Below are 22,306 nucleotides of genomic sequence, written 5' to 3'. Positions count from 1 at the left end.
ATTTTTCTTGAAGACTGCTAATGAGAAACTTTGCTTGACCTAGATGGGAAGCTTGTTCCAGAGTTTGGGAAGTTTCTTGTTCTAAAATTACTGAAGTTGGAGTTCTGAGCTGATTCCTCACTTATAGAGCAGGGAAGTACTTATTTTCCATTGCACTTAAAGCCACCTAGCGATTTCTACAGTTTAAGTGCTATTTTTATTTAGTTGAGTGTACATTAACTGGATAAAAAAAAAGCTTTGTTGTTTTTATACAGTCATCTAGTTATTAGTGTACTGCTAAAATATTTCTGGTATATGTTTTAGTGTTTTTCTGCTTTTCTTTAATTTTGCTGCTGTTTTATACATTTTCCAGCTATTTTTGGTCAGGTGTTAGCTTCTAAGAATCAGTGGGGGTGGTTCTGTGGCACAGAATTAAACAACTACTGTATTCTGGAATTCGGCATTTTTGGCTGAATTCTTAGCTAATCTTCTCTTTGTTCTTTGGTTTTCTCTGTTGGGATAAACAGCTCTGATAATACTCAGCACAACACTGTGCAATGATGTACCAGATAGATGTAGGCTCTTCTACTGTGAAATTCTCAATAAACAAACCTAGTCATTCTCACACTTGTCATGATGTAGTTGTACTCGCGCACTGTCTACTAATTAGATTTGTGCCTGATACCATCTTAGATAAAAGGGAACTATTCTTATTCATCTTATTTTTATCATCTTTCCACCATACAGTATAAATATGAGCCGTTTTAAATTAATTCTTAAACCATATTCATATTACTTACCCTTCTTACACTTCTCTCTATCTGCATTTCCTTTTTCAAGGCATAATGAGCATTACTCCTTAGAAGATGCACTCCTGTACTAACACTAGATAATACTGCACTGATATAACACAAGCTTTGTGCAGTTCTTTGTCATTGTGTATCACTGTTCTGCTACATGTTCAAAATGTTCTATTTCCTGGGCTAAGCTTGAAATTGTTAAGTTTTGATCAGTGTTCTAGCCACCCAGTGCTGTGCACATTAACTGTAGGTGATGGTCACTGCTTGAAGTGACCCCCTGGCCCATGTACAAAGGAAGGAAAAAAGGGTTGATGCTCATGCTGATGCCTACCACCCTATTAAAGAAATGTAAAATACATAAGTTTGTTTGTGTCTTTCGGCTTTTCCCAGTTTGGGGTCGCCACAGCAGAACTCCAGTCCGCTAATGATTAGTAAATAGGACTAACTATCAGATCAGAGCATGTTACAGAATGGGAAGTTTAAAAGTAAACCACCTTGATGGTCCACATACATAAATGGAAAAAAAAAAGTTTCTTGAACTATATAGCAAATCAAAAACATTCAAATCAATTTTACAATTAAAAAGCTATTAAAAGAACTGAAAAGAAAATTCCACCTGGAAAACATAGACATCTTATGAACATAAGAAACTAAATATAATTATAAATCCTTTACCAGTATTGCTTAAAACCTTTCTAAAATGTCACTGAATACTTCAACCAGTAGGTATAGCCAACATATTAACAAACAAATTCACTACACGTTTCACCCCAAAACACATGTTTCACCCGAAAAGAACTACACAAAGACCACAAAGGCCACATATCCCTCAGAATATCACCCCTCATCATAACCAAAGAACTCTTGCTAAAGGTATCCTCAAAATGAAAATTACATCATCCTCTGGGTCTGATAACACAACCAGATAACATAATAATCAATGCAAAACATGCTTGTTTGCTAGTCAGTCTGAGTGTAGCACACTGGTTATGTCCCCTTATTATGGAGCACAGCTGCTGCAAAGCCACTACAGAAAGGAGGAGCCATCACTGACAGCAGAAACTACAGACCCATTACCCTGACTGTGCTCATATGCAAAGCCATGGGATGTATATTTACTGTCCCAGTTAACTACAAAGATTGGATTGTGGTCTTGTCCAGAGTTAGTTGCACTTGGATAATCTCGGCTGCATTATGCTGAGCAACTAGCCTGGAGGTGTGGATATCCTTAATGAATATGGACACGCCTCCACCTTTAGTGTTTCAGTCCAGGTTAGGTGGCCGAAAGGTGTGTTATGAATTATAGCCTGGTAATGCAGGGGTGCTCTCTGGAGCCTTGAACCAGGTCTCTGTCACTGCACAGATGTCGATGTTCTTCATTTTAAGGAGTGCCTCGAGTGAATGCATTTTGAGGTGTAGGCTTCTAGCATTGAGTAGCATTACCCTCAGATTTTGCTTGCATGTACCTGTTAAGGTGGTGAATTTGTCATTTGAACCTTGCCTAAAAAAGGCACTATAGGGGTGGAAAGAGCCTTAGCCAGTATCCGGAATCCCAAGGGCAACAGGTGCAGGCCATCTCTGGCAAAGCATTGTGATCTGTCGACAATGTCATCCCGGGCAGATAGATACTGGATCCCCTTAGAATGACACCAGAAGGTTAGCCAATTGTTGAAGTCATTTTTTCCTTGTACTGTGGTATCATTCTGGGTTAGGGTCACACCTGCCTGGCTACAAGATCGGAGGCCTCCTCCATGTCTCTTTTCATGTAGTCCAGGGAGGTAAATCTCAGGTCATTCACACCAATATGAACAATGACATAGTCATATTTGTACTTGCTGTGGAGTGACCTGAGTGCATGCGTTATGTGGTGGATCCTGGCACCCGACAGGCAGCTGACAGTAACTTTCTCCTTGTTTAGCCTGGTGAGTGGAACATCAGTGTGCCTGACTATAGAGTCACCTATGACTAGATTATTGGGTATGTTGTTATGCCTTATGGGCTGTGGTTGAGTGGCACACTGATTTTGTGGGCTATGTATCATTTGGGTTGTGTTGGTGGGTGGAGGTTGCTTGTGTTTCTGCTTTGGAGGTCTCTGTTGCTTGAGCAGATTTTTATTGAGATCCTCCATGAATGTAGGTGTGTGTTTCGTGTTTCTATGTGTGTGTTTTGGTGGTGTAGGTTTTGAGGGACTATGTGATGTGTGTGGTGTAGTGCAAGTGTTTTCCTTCTCCTCTTGACTGTCTAGTCCAGTCTTGGGTGAAGAGAGCTTTGCTTCCAGTTTGGCTATATAAGTGCATCTCTCACAGGTTGTAGTGTTGGGTGGTAGGAGGAGAGGGTTGTCTGTGTACATGAAGCAAATGCTGCATTGCCCCAGTATGCCCAGATTCATCAGGTAGACAGGAGAAAACACAGAGAGCTGATCCTTAGACATGCCTGGATAAGTGTTTATTTATTAAGTACTGAAAACTGTTTTCCTCTAGACGAGAGGAAAGTTGAGTGCTGTAGTAATTTGTAGCTTATTTAGTACTTACAATGAGTTCTGAACTAGTGCTGAGCTCAAAGAAACAGATTTTAGTGGTAAAACTAAAAACTGGCTAGTTCTAAGAGAAATTTGAAGAGCAGACTTTATGGCACTGGGAATAGTTTAACCCTAGCTAAGTGGCTCAATGACAAAAAATGCATTGTCATCCCCTTTGGTAAAAACTCGGTACCCATGAGCTACCACATAGGAGGTAGTCTACTTAATACAGAAAGTGGGCTAACAGACCTTGGGACATAGGTGGACATTAGTCTCTCCTTTGATAATCACATCCCAACAGTCGTCAGGAAATCCTTCTATGTGACACACCTCATCACAAAAGGTTTCTCACCCCTTTTGGTATGTACCTCACAAGACATCTACAACAACTGGAAAGGCTGCAGAAATACCTCACAAAGAGGATTACTGGCCTCAAACAGATGCCCTACGCAGACTGTCTCAAAAAACTCCAGCTTTATTCTGTCGCATATCGCCTACTCAGAGGCGATCTCTGCCTAACATACAAAGCTATGTCAAACCCAGAACTGTTGGATATGCTCCACTTAAAGAAATCCCAATCCCTCTGAGCTACATGCTCTAGGGACCTAAACCATGTCACCACAATAAACAAAACATGCTGGAGGGATAGATTCCTGTCCCAGAGACTTCCATAGTCGGGAACAAACTACCTATCTATATCAAACAAAGCTCCTCATTAGCGCTCGTCAAGAAAAATCTTGATGATTGGATGGGAAATAGGAAATTCTCCCTGGGGATCACCTCTGTGGCTCTGCTGGACAGGGGCACAGGAGAATAATTTTCTTGGTGGCGAAAGCCAGGGTACCTTTTTGGCTAGGCTTATATAGGCCCTGGGCCAATAGCCTAGTACCTACCTATGAATATAAAAAATATGATAAGGTTTGACCCACAGCAGTTTGGCTTTGTGAAGAGAAGATCCTGTCTGGTCAACATCTTTGAGAGTCTAACTCAAACTGTGGGCAATGGATATGGTGTCCATACAGATTGCTTGACCTGGCTAATACTTTTGACACAATGCCACATGAATGAGCTCCAAACTGAGCAGTAACATTTAGGTAGATAGAAAACTGTTTGTGGGATATGAAGGTGACCAGTGGTGTTCCTCAGTAGTATGTGCTGGGGCTTCTGTTATTCAGTATATCCTTTGCAGATCTCCACATTAGTACCAGGATCTCTGGCTAATCAAGTTTGTAATTGACTGCTAACTTGGTGGTATTCTAAAGTCCCCCTCTGATACACAGACACTCCAAGCATGTCAAGAACTAGTGCCTAAAAAGCAGTTAAATCTACATGCAAAATAATATTATCACATTTGGTAAACAGTCACTTCATCGATCTGACAGAACTGATAACACCCTGCTTCAGATTTAAAGTGTGGTGAGAAACCTTACAACATGGGTAGATAATTTCCTTCTCTTTGACAATCACACTCCAACAGTGATTAGGAAATCTTTTTATCCAGTGTGGACAGTTGAAAAAGCATTTCATCTAGATACAAGGAAGTTCTTAACCCTTTATATTCTGCATTGATCAGATCTATTATCAAACACTATTCCCCTTTTGGGATGAATCCTAGTAGCCATAGGAAGCTCTAGAAAGACTCCAGAACTTCCTGACTAAACATAAAATACCTAAAAAACATGAACTAGGGAGAGGCTGAAAGCACTGCCCATTTATTCAGTGTCATATAGACCCCTTAATGGTAATCTGTGCCTTGCCTTTCAGGCCATTGGAGAGCCAATAGTCTAAAAATCCTTATATCTCCACAAATCAAACCACCCCACTAACATCACAAATAGGTATCTAAACTTGCTTAAGAAAAAAAAAAGAACAGAAAACATATTAGAGAGACAGATTTGACATGCAACACTTACCCGTAATCTGGAAAAACTTTGCTCCAAATCAAGCAATGTGACATAGTTCAAAGGAGTTAGGCAACTGCATGGGAATGCACAACTACACCCCTGGTATGACTGACCTGTTACTCCTTTAGAAGGGAAGTAAGGTATAAGATATAGTACTGGCAAGGTATAAATGGACACTAAAGCTGACTGTATGAACAAAAAGAGGAGTAACAATGGTGGTTAGGCTGATTGTGGAATAAAGATGTTATTAACACAGATACACATCAATTAGTATTTAAAGCATGAGAGATGGAGATAAAATTGGTTTTCAGGTAATATATTCTGGAGCTAATTTATTAGTGTATTTGCTAGAACAACTCATAATCAAAGGGTGCTTTGTAGGACTATGCTTTAAATGGTACCATTATTAGTATAACATTTACATTTGGCTTCCTTAACTAAGAATATGTAGAACTGCTCATAAAATTTATAAGGGTGAGGAGATCTTTTATCTGCATTTGTTACTAATTCTCAAATGTGAGGATCCTTTTTTTAAAAAAACTGTGATCTGTAGAGTGTGGTTTTGTTAGTAGGGTATTAAAGAAGGACAACCTCTGAATGTGAATTTACGGTATAAATGACAGCTGTTTTATTGAATCTGCCTGCAATAGTATTAATTTGTTGTATGGACAGCCATATTGCTTTCTCGAGTACTGAGGAATGGTGCTCTCATGGGGCAAAGGTAATGTCTACATATGTCGTTAATTGTTGTTTGCGGGGAGGTCAAGTTTTTCCTGAAAACATTTCTACAATGAGGAGGCTGTAAGGAGCATACCTTTCCATATAGCTATTTTCTCCCATGGTGATAGGAAGTATGAAATTAATTTTTCCAAATATATTTATTAGCTACTTTTGGATTTGGTTACCTTTGCCATATCTGTTAGATATGGACTAGCACAGGTTTGTTAGTGGGAGATTTTGCCTTCTGAATCTTCTACTATTCTTTAAGAAGCAATAGCTGCACTTGACGAAGGACAGAGAGAGTCTACTGCTTATCTTGAACTTGCTAACTTGTTTAATACTATTCCACATGAGGACTTAATTGACAAATTAAGATTACTAACTAAATAAATGTAAGTCCTTATACAATCCAGTGAATTAAAAAATACTAATATTAATACATACTACAAAAGCAACGAAAGATCATGGTGGGTGTGTTCCTTTGTATCCTAATGGGGGATTATGAGTGGTACCCCACCTAACTGCAAATTAATGTCATTTCTGTTTTGTACTCTTCTTCATAGATTCCTTAGCAGAAAGAAAGATGATGGCTGCACAGAAAAGAAAATGACAGATAAGGGAGGCAATTACTTTGGCGACAATAAAGTGGGAAGTATTTGGTGCTCTATAGTTAAGTATTATGCTGCAAACATTTTTTGATACTAATACATAATATTCTGATATTCTGTACTCGTTAGAATTTATCAAGGATAAGAAACATTTAATAATTTATATTCATAAAGAGTCATTAAAAAAATGTATCCTGCAAACCATATTGTGTTCAAATGTCTTACATCTCTAATTTTCTACCCTCTTGGACTAAATGCAAGGTCAGACAGCTAAACTTTCCTCAGTGGCTAGCCTCATAGCACTTGGTATACTCAGGCATTGTAGCAACTACCTGATGCTCACAGACAATCAAAAACTACCTGTGGAGATGCAATTATTTAGCTAAGATGGAGGCATCACTCTCACAAAAACAAAACAGTCTGTGAGCACCACACACACCTCTACAGTGCTCGACATAAATACATAGAAATGTATCATATGTTGAGAATGTAGAAAAGTCATATTTTAAGACTCCAATGTTTAACAAGACTCAGCAGAAATTAAAAACAACATTGTATGCTGTCACATCCATAACTAAGAGTCACCACCAGGAAAAAATACTCACCCCAGACCAAGTATGCTTAAATTCTTTGCTAATAAAACTGTGCTGGTGATTGATGACTCTATAGTGAGATATACAGTCTGTACTTAACTCTGCTGTCACAAGGCTGAACCAAAATAGGGTGATGGTGAATTGTCTTACATGTGTAAGGTCTTCAATGTCTCAAAAACTCTCAGGAACCTCAAGATGATCAAGTATAACTTTGGCATGCTGGTGTTTGATGGGTGTGTAAATGACCTGGCTCGTAAAAGCCTAAGGGATAGGGAGAGAGACATTTCCAAGCTCAATATGCAAGTAGCAAATGCAAGAAAGACTAAGGCATTAAAAGGATCCTACCTTCATCATTAACGTACAAGGAAAAGATGACTGCATTCTCCAACTTTCTGAGTAGCTGGTGTCATTTGAGGGGGATGCAGTATGTTTCTACATGGGTCTACTTGATATGATCGACATTTCACAATGTCGAAACCCATATGGCTGAGACCATATGATTGACATTTGAAATGTCGAACATACAAGCAGACAAAAAAAAAAGAAAAAAAACAAACTTTAACGATGCTAGCAGGGGGGCTACTCCACCCTGCACCCCCCCCCCCCGTGGGGTGCTCCATCCTCCACACCTCCCATAACTTTAATATACCAACTCCAAGATTGCACTACAGTGCAGAAATGGAAATCTTTCCATTCTGCACTGTACAGAGATGCCGGTTCCCCATGGTCAACATTTCAAATGTCGATCATATGGTCTCGGTCATATGAATGTCAACATTGTGAAGGGGAGCCATCAGCATGGCTTGGGCAGCTACACAGCCCTACCTGCTTTGCCATGGATACCTTGCACCTCTCATTCCTATGTCCCGCATACTGGATAAAGACTTTGCTGCTCCCCATAGTGCCTTTTTTGGACAGTGTCTAGCTAATGGATTTTCAAACCTAAAAAAAAAATAAAACACCAGACTATAGCAATCTGGTACTGCTCAGCCATAGGAGTCTAAATAACAAACTACCTGACCTTCAAGCCATCCTGCATTTGGAACACACATTGTGTGTATTATTACTGAAACCTGGTTTAAAAGTGTAGAAACACACTATTGATACCAGTAGTTTGCACCTACCATGCCTTTAGACTTGATAGGAACTGCGTTATATTTGTTAAAGGCCACATTAACTCAAGACAGATTCCCAGAGACCCCAAAAATGAGCTCATTGACATTCAACTCACTCTAAATAAAACTAATTGTCAAATTATAGCGTGTCATAGGATCTCTCCAAACCATTTTAATTTCTTAAATACACTGGATGAACTTTATATGCATAAAAACTCAATCATCCTGGGAGACTTGGACTACTCAGCAAATGGGGAGATGTGTACCTCAAATGTAGGCTATGCCCAAAAATTTTTGATTTCATAAACAAGAATTCACTGGATCAATTATTCAAGAGCCCACTAGAGGACAAATTTTCTTGACCTGGTTTCTGAAAATATAGCATCTTATGTGCACTATCCCACTGATGCAACCTTCCCGACAAATTGGTAGTCTTTTCTTTCAAAATCCCTAAACCAGCAAATGCAAATACCACAGTGTTCAAAGACTTCAGATGTATACATTTCCTAAAATTCTATGATAAAGTCTTAAAGTTCAAGTATAACTGTATCCCCATAATATTGACATGGCTAGTAGTTATGATAATAAATTCTATGGTCGCCTGAAAAACTGTATAAATCTGTTAGTCCCTACCAAAAGTAAACAAAATGAGAAGGTCTATGAGCAAACAAGCCTGGTGGTCCATATGGATAAATAATCAATACAATGAAAAGAAAAATATAAAGCAAAATTCAAGACCCACAAATCAGAATCAACATCAAAAGGCTTGCCAAGGTACTAACAAATATCAAGAAAATAAATGCTTCCCACAGACTTTGAATGGCACTGGAAGTTAAGGTTAAGTACAGGTCCTTCTTTACTTATGTCAGGAAGTTACTAAACATTGCTCTGAATTTATTCATAATAGCAATACCTATGTTGAAAAACTGAAAGAATGTAACATTAGCAGCTTATCAGACCAGACAGCAAGAATTAACTCTTTAAAAAAATATATTTTCAAATAGATTAAGCACTTTCATCCTTAATGACCCAGGGCTTCTTCAGAATGAATTAATGAAATAAAGACTCCCTTAAATATTCTAGCATGGCTTGAAATTTAATTAATTAAAATGCTAATAAAGCAATGTGATTTAAAGTTACAGTACTATCTAAAAAATTAAACAATTAAAAATTAGTTACGATCATATAATGTTTTTAAAAAATCAATCAGATAAAACACTTCTATGATAAATAAATGATCTAAATCAAAATAATCACGCATGTTAATAAAAACACAGTGTTGAAAAGGAAGAAACAACATAGATTAAAACTCAAGGACACAGTAAATGCCAGGACCTATTCAATTAAGTATGGATCTCATTCTTAAAAGGGGATGAATGGCACTCTGTTCATTCAAACCAGGTTTTTGGAAAGCATGAAATCCAAACTGCCGCTTAACTTCTTGTGCCTCTAGTTCAACATTTACATTACCACCTCTTGAACTGTATTTTATTTGTTCCAAAATCACAAAGTGGGATCTCTTGTAATTTGTACATGTAGCAGAATGATGGTAATTGTGAGGTGATTTTCAGGGAAAAGTTAAGACAGGCACTGGGTGGCAGTGAAGAGTTACCGAATAGCTGGGTAACTACAGCAGAGCTAGTAAGAGAGATGGCTAGAAAGGTGCTTGGTGTGACATCTGGAAAGAGGAAGGAGGACAAGGAGACCTGGTGGTGGAATGAAGAAGTACAGGAGAGTATACAGAGAAAGAAGTTGGCGAAGAAGAAGTGGGATTGTCAGAGAGATGAAGAAAGTAGACACGAGTATAAGGAGATGAGGTGCATGGCAAAGAGAGAGGTGGTGAAGGCTAAGGATAAGTCGTATGAAGAGTTGTATAAAAGGTTGGACACTTAGGAGGGAGAAAAGGACCTGTACCGATTGGCTAGACAGAGGGACCGAGCTAGTAAAGATGTGCAGCAGGTAAGAGTGATAAAGGATAATGAGTGAAACGTACTCACAAGCGAGGAGAGTGTGTTGAGCAGATGGAAAGAGTACTTTGAGGGGCTGATGAATGAAGAGAATGAGAGGGAGAGAAGGTTGGATGATGTGCGGATAGTGAATCATGAAGTGCAGTGGATTAGCAAGGAGGAAGTAAGGATAGCTATGACGAGGATGAAGAACGGAAAGGCTGTTGGTCCAGATGACATACCCGTGGAAGCATGGAGGTGTTTAGGTGAAATGGCAGTGGAGTTTTTAACTAGATAGTTTAATGAAATCTTGGAAAGTGAGAGGATGCCTGAGGAATGGAGAAAAAGTGTTTTGGTACCGATTTTTAAGAATAAGGGTGATGTGCAGAGCTGTAGTAACTACAGAGGGATTAAATTGATCAGACACAGCATGAAGTTATGGGAAAGAGTAGTGGAAGCTAGGTTAAGAAGGGAGGTGATGATTAGTGATCAGCAGTATGGTTTCATGCCAGGAAAGAGCACTACAGATGCAATGTTTGCTTTGAGAGTGTTGATGGAGAAGTACAGAGAATGTCAGAAGGAGTTGCATTGTGTCTTTGTGGATTTAGAGAAAGCATATGACAAGGTGCCTAGAAAGGAGATGTGGTATTGTATTAGGAAGTCGGGAGTGTCACAGAAGTATGTAAGAGTGGCACAGGATATGTACAAGGGTTGTGTGACAGCGGTGAGGTCTGCGGTGGGAGTGACATATGTGTTTAAGGTGGAGGTGGGATTACATCAAGGATCAGCTCTGAGCCCTTTCTTATTTGCAATGGTGATGGACAGGTTGATAGATGAGATCAGACAGGAGTCCCCGTGGACTATGATGTTTGCAGATGACATTGTGATCTGTAGTGAGTGAAGGGAACAGGTGGAGGAGACCCTGGAGAGGTAGAGATATGCTCTAGAGAGAAGAGGAATGAAGGTCACCAGGACTAAAACAGAATATATGTGTGTGTGTGAATGAGAGGGAGGATAGAGGAATGGTGAGGATGCAGGGAGTAGAGATGGCAAAGGTGGATGAGTTTAAATACTTGGGATCAACAGTTCAGAGTAATGGTGAGTGTGGAAGAGAGGTGAAGAAGAGAGTACAGGCAGGATGGATTGGGTGGAGAAGAGCGTCAGGAGTGATTTATGACAGACGAGTCCCAGTAAGAGTGAAAGGGAAGGTCTATAAGAGGGTAGTGAGACCAGCTATGTTATATGGGTTGGAGACAGTGGCATTGCCAAAAAGGCAGGAGTCAGAGCTGGACGTGGCAGAGTTAAAGATGTTAAGATTTGCACTGGGTGTGATGAGGGTGGACAGGATTAGGAATAAGTATATTAGAGGGTCAGTCCAGGTTCGAAGGTTTGGAGACAATGCCAGAGAGGCAAGATTACATTATTTAGACATGTGCTGAGGAGAGATGCAGAGTGTACTGGGAAAAAGATGTTAAGGATGAAGCTGACAGGTAACAGAAAAAGAGGAAGGCTTACGATAAGGTTTATGGATGTGGTGAGAGAGGACATGCAGGTGGTTGGTGAGACAGAGCAAGATGCAGAGGACAGGAAGAAATGGAAACAGATGATCCGCTGTGGCGACTCTTAATGGCAGCAGCCAAAAGTAGAAGAAGAGGTGAAACTTCAAAGATTCCTGACAAAAAAAAGATTGTGACCCTAAGGACCTGAGAACTCAAGAGAGAATGGAGGCCTTGTGACTGGATTTAATGTCCTGTAGACTTATTTAAGGTAATCTGTGTCTTGCCTTCAGGGCCATTAGGGATCTGACAGCCTGTGACTTTTTCTTTCTCCACAAATCAAGCTGTCCGGTGAGTACAAAAAGCAGAGATCTGAATCTTCATGATCAAATAAAGAAATCACAGTAGAGGGACAATTTTGTCCCACAATGACTGCCCCTTCTCTGGAACAAACTCCCTATCCAGCTCAGGCAGTGTGACACACTATCTTCCATTCAAGCTTATAGCACCTTTTTGTATACTTCCAGTTAAAACTCATAGCTCTTTATGGCAGACCTTTCTTGGATCTGACATTTTAACTGTGTAGCTTATTTATTTATTTTTTTTTGTTTGTTTGTTTGTTTATTTGTTTATTTATAAATAAATAAATGTGTGCAAGCTGTAAGAAGTTCAACATTCCACACTACATAGGTGTTAATGAGTTAAAAATTAATTAGACAATTAGAGGGGTTCTCAGACATTCACCCCAGGTTTGAATGGCATTTGCTACTTGAAAAAGTAGATAATATCTAAGGGTGGCTAAAGGCAGGGTAGAAACTGCCACATGGCCCAACTGCATTGTACATGCTATGATTCAGTGATCCCATAAAAGTCAAAAGGGACATTTAGGGTATCCAATCAATAGATGAGTTTTGTTTCACGTGTAGATTATTTACCCACAGAAAGTTAAAAAAGTGAGTGAAGAGGGAGGATTATCAGTGCTGGAGGTGTGATGTGGATAGAGCAGAAATGACTCACATGTTCTAGGTGTATGAATAACAAAGGAGAGCATGGAAAAAGGTTTGTGATAGATGGCGGAAGAAGGGGGTGGAAATTGTGTTGACTTGGAGATGCGGATCATATGGAAGGCTGATGCTAATTATTTTGGCTGGGTTAGTTATGCACTGCATAGCTGAAGACTGGAAAATAATGGACACAGAAGGGAGGATGCTAATGAGAAGGGAAAGAAATGGAAGAAAATACTGGAATTCTTGTGACTAGAGAAGGGAGACAGGGGGTTAGTAAACGGGGGACAGTGAAAGGATGAGACGATGATGTAAAATATCAAGTGTGTAATAATGTCATGGGTACTTCAAGTACTTTTTATGAAACACAGGTGCACCAAGAAGGAATACTTGTGTAAACATTAAAGGCATGACTGGGTTAAAAAATAAAAAAATGTTCTATTGTCCTAACTATGATTACCGGTGAAGGACTCAGAAATGTTTTATTTCTTATCCCCGTTTGCATTTTGAACCGGTATCTAAAGTGTCTGCATGGATAAATAGTGCATGTCCTGAAGCAGATGACTCTCAGATGCCATGCGTGCAGTACCCAAATTATCACCCTTCATCAAATCATCTCTTTCACCCATTCATAACTTCCAGCTTCCAACTGTGTCTCAGATGTTGTGGTGATTTATCCAAGGTTTACACCTTCCATGATCCTCCTCAGCATTTCCTGGTGTCTCAGAGCTGCAGCTCTACTAAATATCTATAATATCTGGGAAATTTTACCAAGACACTAGCTTGCAACCTTCTTATCAACAATACATATGAGAATAAGAGCTCTAACATGGCAGCACAAACAGAAAAACTAATGCAAAACTACTGTCCAGCTGACAGTACTAAGCTATCAAAGAGACAGAGAGGTTTGTTCAACATAATGGGTAGTACAGAGCAGCATAAGCATCTTACACCTGAAAAAATAATCACAGTTCGTCATACGTCTGATAACTGCTTAACACTAGAATACAAATAGAATACAAACTAGAATAATTTAATTCTTGACTCACAATTCTTGCAGAGAAAGTCCATGAAACACTTTCCAAGACAAACTGGAGAGGAAGTTGTAGGCCAGGTTTCTAAATGCAAAAAAGAAAATTGAAAATGTGTTAGTACTGCATTACCCTGACTAAGAATGTGTTAGTACTGCATTACCCTGACTAAGAATGTGTTAGTACTGCATTACCCTGACTAAGAATGTGTTAGTACTGCATTATCCTGACTAAGACAATGATCTATGATTCACAGAGTATATGTGAGACAGTCTCATCCTCCCCCCTATCACCCACACTGATTATCTGCCATACTGTCCTTCACCTCATCTTATAGTCTCAGCTGATGCCATCCATCAGCTTCTAATTTTGTGTTTATTTAAACAAAGACACAGCAACAGCCACACGTAGACTAGGCAGATACACAAATATGTTTTCACTGAAGCAATATATTCAGACATAAACACAGAGATGCAACATATGGAAAATGATTTATAGGTTGTACATACTTTGTTGGAGGATGTCAGGTGCCTAATAGAAATATAAATAAATGCGAGCAAAAAAATCCTAGGTATTACAAGCCAAAGATACCTGCTGCAAACAAACCATACACATGCAGTAAAAGCAAAGGCAGAAGGCAGTGGTGATACTGGGGAAATATACTAAGTGAACCTAATATGCTAATAAGCAATGACATAAAGACGTGCAGTCATTAAGATATTTATTTCTTAGTTCCTAGGAAGGCTAGAGAAAAGGCTTTTTATGAGGCAGAAACCCACAACTAAGTTGAAGGCTGAGACACTGAAAGGCCTCTTTTGGAGATGTTCACACAGTGCAGGTAATCAGAGCACTGAAGGGCTCATGGAAGTTTGTTGTTGTGTAGCTGAACCGCAAGTCAGGGCCAAACTCTAGAATGCTGCATCACCTCCTGCAAAGGGATCAGTACCATGGGTGCAAGAACCGTAGATCCAGGGGGAAGGGGAGCCCCCCCACTTTTACAGCTGCAAGACCTGTCGGGAAAAATTAATGAAGTGGAATTTTCACGCTAACGTGGATTTGCGTGCAGAAGTTTAACTAAACTAGCTGTTCTTGTTCTCTTATTGCTCTGTATTATAGGAGTTATGCTGCCGCTGTTCTGTTGGTGCTGCCAGAGCCAGAGTCATGCCGGTAAGGAGAGTTTTGTTCTTTTATTTGCAAGAGTTATGCTGCTCCCGTGTGAGTGTGTGTGTGTGTGTGTGTGTGTGTGTGTGTGTGTGTGTGTGTGTGTGTAAAATGCTCCAGTTAGGTATACTTGATGGTTAGTTTTACTCAGGCTCAAACAAGAGCCAGAAGTCTCTACCCATACCACTACCGATTCAGGGAGATGAGTCCATAGCTCTCCACTGTCCAGATTTTCACAGAATATTTGTCTCATACGTTTGGTCTGTTCCTCTTAAAATTTGTATTTTTCTGGCAAATCAGTGAGAACTGAATTCACTAAATAATGATAGTTCTTTAAGTTTCAGCCTTCCTATCTTTCAGGAAACACATGGTAACACAAAACACTTTATTTTTAGCAACTTTCTAAGATTATACATGCAATATTTAAAATGTGTCCCTGGTTTTGGGCCTTTGCCCCCCCCCCCCAAATAAATTTTGGCTTTTTACAGATTTCTTGTGCTGCAAAGTTGAGAGATTTAGTTAATCGTCAAATGGATTCTACAAGGAGCTGAGAGCTTTAGGGGAAGAGAAGTTTAATGCTACTTATGCTAAGTTGTTTGCATTGTTAGCACAACAGGTAGTATTACTTGCTTTTGATGCAGAAGGCTGTGGGTTCTACTCCCACGGTATGCAGATGGATCACTGATACTGTACCGTGTTGTACTTTAATGGGACTGGATGCTGCAGTCCTATGAATGTCCTCCTTTGGAGTAGTTACCTAGTAATTATGAACCTGTTTATAGTTTTCCATCTATTCCCCATTGCAAAATTACTAGCTTATCATTTTTTAATGTAGCATAGGCAATTTATTCTTCAAGGGCAACAGGCACTTTATTTGTAGATGAAGCAATGAAATATAAAGTTACTTGCTAGCAGCAACCTCTTCATTAGTTACAGATACATTTAATGTGGAATTATTTAGATGACTTACTTCTACAGAGATGTTGTATATTTACTGCTATTGGTGGATTGTAATGACAGAAGTTTGAGTGGCCTTTTATTGCTGTAATTTTCTAAAATGGGTAGTTTTGTCATTATTGGTTCATACATTTTGTTTCATTGCTTACTAGAAGACTGTTCCAAACTACAAATTTAAAATACATTCTAACAAGTGGTGCTGTATTGTACACTGAATATAATTTAATACAGTCAGGAAGGTGAATCAAAGAATGTATACATGTATGCTTGCTCACAGGATGCAGGAGATCAAAATAGGGGAAGAGACCAGTCACCAATGGTGTCCCCCAGGGTGTGGTGCTAAGATTTTTTCTGTTTGGCATATACATCTTGAAAGTAAAGGAAATATCAAAGGGCTTTGGCTGACTAAGTTTGAGATGACTGCAAGCTAGGAGCAGTTATTGAATCCCCAGATGACTTAACCATCATGTAGGGAGAATCATGAATTGAAACTAAGCCCCAAGAAATACATTATTGCATCCTTTGGGAAGTCATCTACTCCAGGGGAACTACCAAACTGATAATGCCCCCTGAGAACTGACCCAGTTGTTTGGCATTTGGGAACGTGTGACCTAACTTTTGAACAACATGTGCCTAGAGTCATAAGAAAGTCTTTCTATATTGCACAGCTTATAAACAAATTGACTCGATCTAGAGATGTAATTGTCCCACTTTAATCATTTTGTATAACGCCCACTTTGGCATGTATCAGTCCAGACCCATGCAACAATTGGAATACCCACAGACATACCTTTCTAAAAAGATACAAGTCCTAAACAATAGGTCTTGCATGGACCACCTCAAAGATTTATCACTATACTCGGTATCCTAGAGTGCTTAGAGGTGACGTGTCTGGCATACAAGGCATCCTCCAACCTAATACAGATGGACCTACTGAACATCAGCAAGTCAAATGGCATCAGCAATACTCAGTCCAGGTATCTAAACTGAATGTTGTGGAGAGATGGATATATATCCAAAACAGACTATCCATTCAAGTAAAACAAAGCTCATCCCTATCCATATTCAAATACAACTTGGATCTAAGGATGGGTAATAGGAAATGTACTCTAGGATTGCTCTTTGTGCCACTAATGGATAGAGGCAGTTCCTAAATACTGCATCCCTTACATGGGTCCCCTCAAATTATCTATAGTGTGATCACATTTATTCTCACTAGGGCTAATATACAATTATCAGCCATGGGGTAGGGAAGACCAATCAGGGCATGTTAGTTCAAGCACCAAAATGGAAATTGGCTAAGCCTAAAATGTCCTCCAAGTGAACCTATGTTGTGGTAGCAAATAGTTTTAAAAATTACCCTTTTTAGATCACTAAGTGCCCCTGTCACCCTCCACCCCCACCAGTCTCCAGCAGCTTCCGGCATCTCTGATCAGTATGAATGATTCCTGCCTACAAATGGTCTTACGTGCAGGAGTGTATACTATAACATTTCTCATGCCAACCATATTTTTGTGTCCAAACTGAACTATAGAGAAAGAGTAATGAGTTTTATTTTTTATTTTATTTTATTTTACATTTGTTGACCGGGATAGTCTAGCTGGATACATGTCCATTTTCAGTAGAGGCCCTGGGAGAAAAGCTCCAAAGACATATGGAATAGAAAAAATACAAAAATGCAAAATACAAAATATAAAATATAAAACTATAGTATAAGATATACAAAGGAGTAACAGTAAAGATACATGCAAAAAACTAAATTAGAAAGTGTTAGGAGTTTAAGTAAGCAAAAATTAAAACAAATTTTCCCCCCATAGTAGCAGTAGAGAGCATTCATTAAAAATAGTATTAAACTATAATACTTCGAATGAGCTTAGCAAGGGCAGTAAGGGATACTGTAAAAATGCAAGACAGTAAGTTTACAATGTTGTTGAGATGTAGGATGTTAGCCAGGGTTAGCGTTAGATTTGAGCCCTAATTAACATAATCACTATGCCTTGATTGGAATTTTTACACAATATACACCTGACGAGAAGCCTTGTTTCTCATCACAGTATGGAAAAATAATTGAAATGCTACTGCTGTATATATCGTTTCTGAACAGATATCTGCTAAGTTAAGTGTGACTTTTTACACATCCATTTATTAATATGACAGTAACTTTTTGTCAGCTCTTAAATGTAAGGCCTATTTGAGATTTGAGTTTGACAGTACTTCTGAATGTGCAGTCAAAAATTATTGTATTGTATTGCAAGTATAACGACTGTAGTATCATGCAGGATTATTAGGGTAGAAGGTAGACAAACCCCTGAGCACATATTGAAATTAGTTTATAGGTTCATTGGCAAGTGCTAGATCAGCTGTGAGCCATTTTACGTCTATCCAGTTTCCCTTTGGTGCTTGAATTAACCTTTCCCATTTAGTGTTAGATTGGCCATACCCATCCCATCGTCAATAATTTTATATTACCCTTAGTGACAATAACTGGGATCATACCATAGATAATTTGAAGGGATGCACTGGATAAATCATTTAGGAGATGCTTCTATCCATTAGTATTACAGGGGCAGTCCTGGGATAAATTTTCTTTTACCCATCAAGAGATTCAAGTTACACTTGTATATGAACAGGGCTGAGCTTTTTTTTTTACATGGCTGGAGAATCTGTTCCAGAGCAGCGGTATCCTCTGCGAGATATACCTGTACCTTCAAACTGTTCTACTAAAGTTACAGAACAGGTTTAGATCTATAGACTGAGTATTTCTGATGCCATTTGATTTGCTGATGTACAGCAGTACCATCAGTATTGTCTCAGAGGATGCCTTTTATGCCAGACATAGGTCACTTCTTAGCAGTCTGTATGATACAAAGTACAGTGACAGGGCTTTGAGTTAGTCCATGTAGGACATATAGTTTAGGCCCTGTATCCTTTTAGTGACAAAGGGGCATTATATTGAATGAATATCCTAATGAGGGTTAAGTAAAGGGGCAATGACATCCTTAGATCTAGACACATTCCCTTTGTTTATAATTTGTGCAATATGGAAACGACTTTCCTACAATAATGGACACATGTTGGTCGAAATTTAAATCAGTGTCCTCATAAGTTCTCAATTCTCAAACAATTTGGTCAACTCTTAGGGTATATTATCAATGTTGTAGTTTCTGAAGTAGATGACTTCCCAAGGACATGATAATATATGTTTTTGGCATTTAGTTTCTGCCCATAATTTTAGCACCATTTATTTATTTGAAATAACCCTTCTTGCAGGATGACAAAGTCATCTGGGGATTCAATGACTGCTGCTAGCTTGCAATCATCTGCAAACTCAGTCAGACAGAGCCCCTTGGTATTCAATTTTACTTCAGAAAAGTACATGCCAAACAGCATTGGTCCCAGCATTGAACCCTAAGGGACTCCACTGGTGACAGGTCTCTTTGTTCAATATTATTACTCTTTGGTGCCTCGCACATATGTAATTATTCACAACCTTTATAACAGTGCTATTGCAGTGATCAGGGCTTGTTGTACATTTGCAGTTCTGTGATTGTATTGTTGGGACTTATGTGGTCAGTACACATACAGCTCGAACATTTACTTAAAGATTATGAATACAGGTTATTCTCTGTCAGGCATAGCAGCAGCAGTGAGTGCCTTTTGCAGACACACATTTACTATGGCTGCAGCACTCCCCAGTGTTACTCCAGATTTACTCAGCCTGAAGAAGTGTGTCCAGTTTTCTTCAAATATACAGTGGGTGTAACTCATGGGTGCAGTATTTAAAAGTTTCTAAATCACTCCCTACATAACTTTCAACAGTACAGATTTTCGCAGAATGTCCAGATTTTTGCCTCATATTTTCAGTGTGCTCCTCATAAAATGTGTGGTTTTCTGGCAAATCACTGAGGACTGAAGTCACTAAATAATGACATTCATTTGAGTTGCAGACTTCATATTATTTGGAAAATGCATGCTAATTCAAAAATAACTATCATTCTAGCAACTTTCTAAGTTTGCAAGAGCAATATTTAAAATCTGTCCCTATTTTTGAGCCTTTGTCCCCCCAAAATATTAGGCTTTGTCCAGATTTCTTGCACTAAGAGGTTGAGAGGTATGACTCCGTATCTTATTTCAATTCATTCCTACCCTGCTATTTTGGTTGGGTGCATTATGTTGCTAGGTTTTCTGAACTGCATATACCGTGCACACCACCGCTCACCATATTAATTCATTGCGATAACATTTTCTGAATCCAGACCAGTATGTTAAATGGAACTACTGTATAATGTATCATTGATGAACAGGGTAAAAAGGATCAATGTTTAATTTAAATTTATATGCACATAAATTAATATAATTATGATAATTCTGGGAAATAGGCATCATTTTTTTAAGTTATCAACCTTTATCCCTGTGGTGTCTGAGACAGTAAAGAAAAAAATCTGCACTGTTGAAGACTCTGTAAAGTATCAAACCTGCAGACTCTACTGGCACTGTGTTGTAAGAATATACATAATTTGCTTTTCAATATCGCTAACATCAAAATAGCTCCATTGATACCATTTTATTTAATTATTCTATATGGAGCTCTACTTGAACAGTTGGTTAGTTTCAGCTGCAAATTTCTGCATGCATTTCTTATGGTATAATTTTCATTCTATAAATTTATCAATGGCTGTAATGGAGGAGGCTGTAAAAACATAAATATGTAAATATATGAAAACAATGCAAGATTCAGTCTTGAAAACTGAGCTTGAATTTTACACATGTAAACTAGACATCCTTGCTTTAAATAAGATAATATTCAGAGCAAAACACAACAGGAGAAATCTTGTTTTTTTTTGTTTGTTTGTTTTTAACATGGAATTGTTTTCCAACTTATCAACTTCAGAGTGCAATACCTTGATAATGATAGGGTGTGTATTTCCATAAATAACAATTTTATTTTGTTTCTTCATATCATTCTAAGGTCTTAAAGACAGAACTGCATGCAATGTTCAATGACTTCAAGCACCCTTAATGTATTACCACTCGTGTCTTATTATACAAAGTCCTACATTTTATGTGAAAAATATAATTCATTTCAAATCTGCAGTCTATTCAGTAATTTTCATGTTACCAGCCAGAGATGATACTATTGTGATTGATGCTACAGTATAAGGTAAAGGACTTCATAAGCTGCAGGCTACTAGCTGCAATGACTGAGCAGATGAGGAATAAATAATATCTATTGAGTGATATGTAGATGCGTGTACATATGTATTTTTTCTAAAACGTATATGTATTTTGAACAACCAACTTGTGTGGGATTCATTAACCATATTGCACAGTCTGCACTGATTAACAATGGAAGATAATGCAATTAGTAAAACATCCATTTGGCACCCTGCCCACCACTACCTATAAGTGACTGCAGTCACTTAATGACAGCTTGTAAACATGCAAAGTTTTTTTAAGAACAGTTTGGCAGTTTACAAGCTGACACTAATAAATCACTTTAGACAACCTGTAAACAATCTGTTAAACTGCCCTTTTTTAAATTCATTTCTACCTTAAAAATAAAATAGCAACACAGTTTGGCAGACAGTTCACAATCTGTCTACAAGCAATGGTACACATCTGTAAACCATTTAACTTTGGGCCTATTCTGTTTCATTTAAAAGTGCATTGACTTATCTTTCGAAAGGCAGAGGACAATTTACAAGATGTGAGTGATCATGCTAGGAAGCTGTCAAACTTGTGCTTATTTTTAAAGGTTCATTATATTCTATAAGATGATGCCCAGGGTAAGTGCCCTGATAACCCCTGCATTCCTAAGGCAGTGACACAGAGTATTCTGCATCCAACAAGAAACACGCTATGTGTCCTTCAGCAAATAAACTCCATTCTACTTATGGCTGCAATGTATATATTAACACATCTTACTGTGGCAATGTTTAGACCAATGAAATGCATCTGTAGCAAGGCCTATTTTCAGAACTTCCAGTACATAAACATACCATATTATTCACCCTGCATGCCATGTTTTGTGTAACACTGAAATAAAATTTAATTTTATGGCAGTTTATCATAAAGGATAAAGGCTGCAGGCTGCAAATGAGCTTCATTTTGCAGTCCTTGTTTTGACTCCCTCAATCACTGTTCATCTACGTTATCCTAAGCAAGTCAGTTAACCAGGAAGTTCTGCTGGGATGTCTATGAATCCAGGCAAATGTATCTAGTGGGGAAACCCAGTTAACCAACAAAAATTAAAGAAATAAAACATCATTTCTCTTCCCCTGCTCTCATGTCCAAAGTGGCACTAAAGTTCATTTCAAACCTCCATACCACCTTTTTAACTTATGTCTCTAGTAGCAGTGAAATCCAGTTCAGGAAGACATCCTTGCCCTGGCCCTGAGCAGACACACCTTCTCTGGCCAATCTCCTTCAATCAGGCAAACTTTCAATGCAGGCCGCAACCTCTGTCAGGTGCTT

General features: G+C 38.6%; 1 protein-coding gene across 1 annotated transcript in view; it reads right to left on the bottom strand.

Moving 5' to 3' along the window:
- The window catches only part of NTRK1 (neurotrophic receptor tyrosine kinase 1), a 921,476-nt gene that overhangs the window by 582,729 nt on the left and 316,441 nt on the right, over positions 1 to 22,306 (bottom strand). Inside the window, exon 4 of the mRNA XM_044079803.1 lies at positions 13,733 to 13,801. Coding sequence (XP_043935738.1) covers positions 13,733 to 13,801 — 69 coding nt within the window. The remainder of the gene's footprint in view (positions 1 to 13,732; positions 13,802 to 22,306) is intronic.

This window comes from Protopterus annectens, chromosome 8.part0 (genome assembly GCF_019279795.1).
Source record: "Protopterus annectens isolate FY-2018-M chromosome 8.part0, PAN1.0, whole genome shotgun sequence".
NCBI classification, from domain to species: Eukaryota; Metazoa; Chordata; order Ceratodontiformes; family Protopteridae; genus Protopterus; species Protopterus annectens.
This window is presented reverse-complemented; position numbering and strand designations above follow the sequence as displayed.